At 58.4% G+C, this 806-nt stretch overlaps 1 protein-coding gene across 1 annotated transcript in view; it reads left to right on the top strand.

The window, feature by feature from the left end:
- The window catches only part of HCFC1 (host cell factor C1), a gene marked incomplete at both ends in the record, with an annotated part of 18,773 nt that overhangs the window by 10,363 nt on the left and 7,604 nt on the right, over positions 1-806 (top strand). Inside the window, 1 exon segment of the mRNA XM_010832876.1 lies at positions 215-609. Coding sequence (XP_010831178.1) covers positions 215-609 — 395 coding nt within the window.

The following is an 806-nucleotide window of genomic DNA, read 5'->3' on the forward strand; positions in this document are numbered from 1 at the left end:
GGTTGACTCCCACCCTGTGCTACCACCTTTCATCCAAGGCCTGGAAAGTGCTGATGAGGCAATCTCTCATCACTAACTTCAGGATTAGTAAGCTGACACCTCAGAATGGTCTCCTCGCCATCTGATCTCAAGGGCATTTTAAATATGTATTTTCTGAGGGGAGAAGCTAGCCAGCTGGGGTTTGACGTGGGCCTGGTTGATGGTGGGAGTCCAGGTCTGGGGTCAGTAGAGCAGCGCCTGGCTTTCCTCAAAGCCAAGAGGTGCTGCTCCAGGAAGCAGGGATTGGGGCTGCCTCGGGTCTGGTGCTCCCTGTGGGCTCAAGCTCCTTGTGTCCCTTGCAGGTCATTGGCAGGAGCCCGCAGATGAGTGGCATGGCTGCATTGGCAGCCGCGGCTGCTGCCACCCAGAAGATCCCTCCTTCCTCGGCACCCACGGTCCTGAGTGTCCCGGCTGGCACCACTATCGTCAAAACCGTGGCCGTGACGCCGGGCACCACCACGCTCCCAGCCACTGTGAAGGTGGCCTCCTCGCCAGTCATGGTGAGCGTCCCTCGGGGCTGGTTCAGAGCCCACAGCCTTGGGGCCGGGGGCTTCTGGGCACCGTCATTAGACAGTGGTCACTGCTTCTGGCCTTTGGACCAACCATAGAGGATGGAGGTCCATGGTTGGTGCTTGGTGGGGGTTGGGGAATAAGCTGGCAGCCATGGGGGTGTGGCAGTCTTAGACCTGTGGCCCAGTGACCTCCCTTGTTTCGCTAAAGGAGAGGTGAACAAAACTGAGCTTGGTAGACATACACAAATGCACAGG

Source organism: Bison bison, unplaced genomic scaffold, assembly GCF_000754665.1.
Source record: "Bison bison bison isolate TAMUID 2011002044 unplaced genomic scaffold, Bison_UMD1.0 scf7180017835984, whole genome shotgun sequence".
NCBI lineage: Eukaryota > Metazoa > Chordata > Mammalia > Artiodactyla > Bovidae > Bison > Bison bison.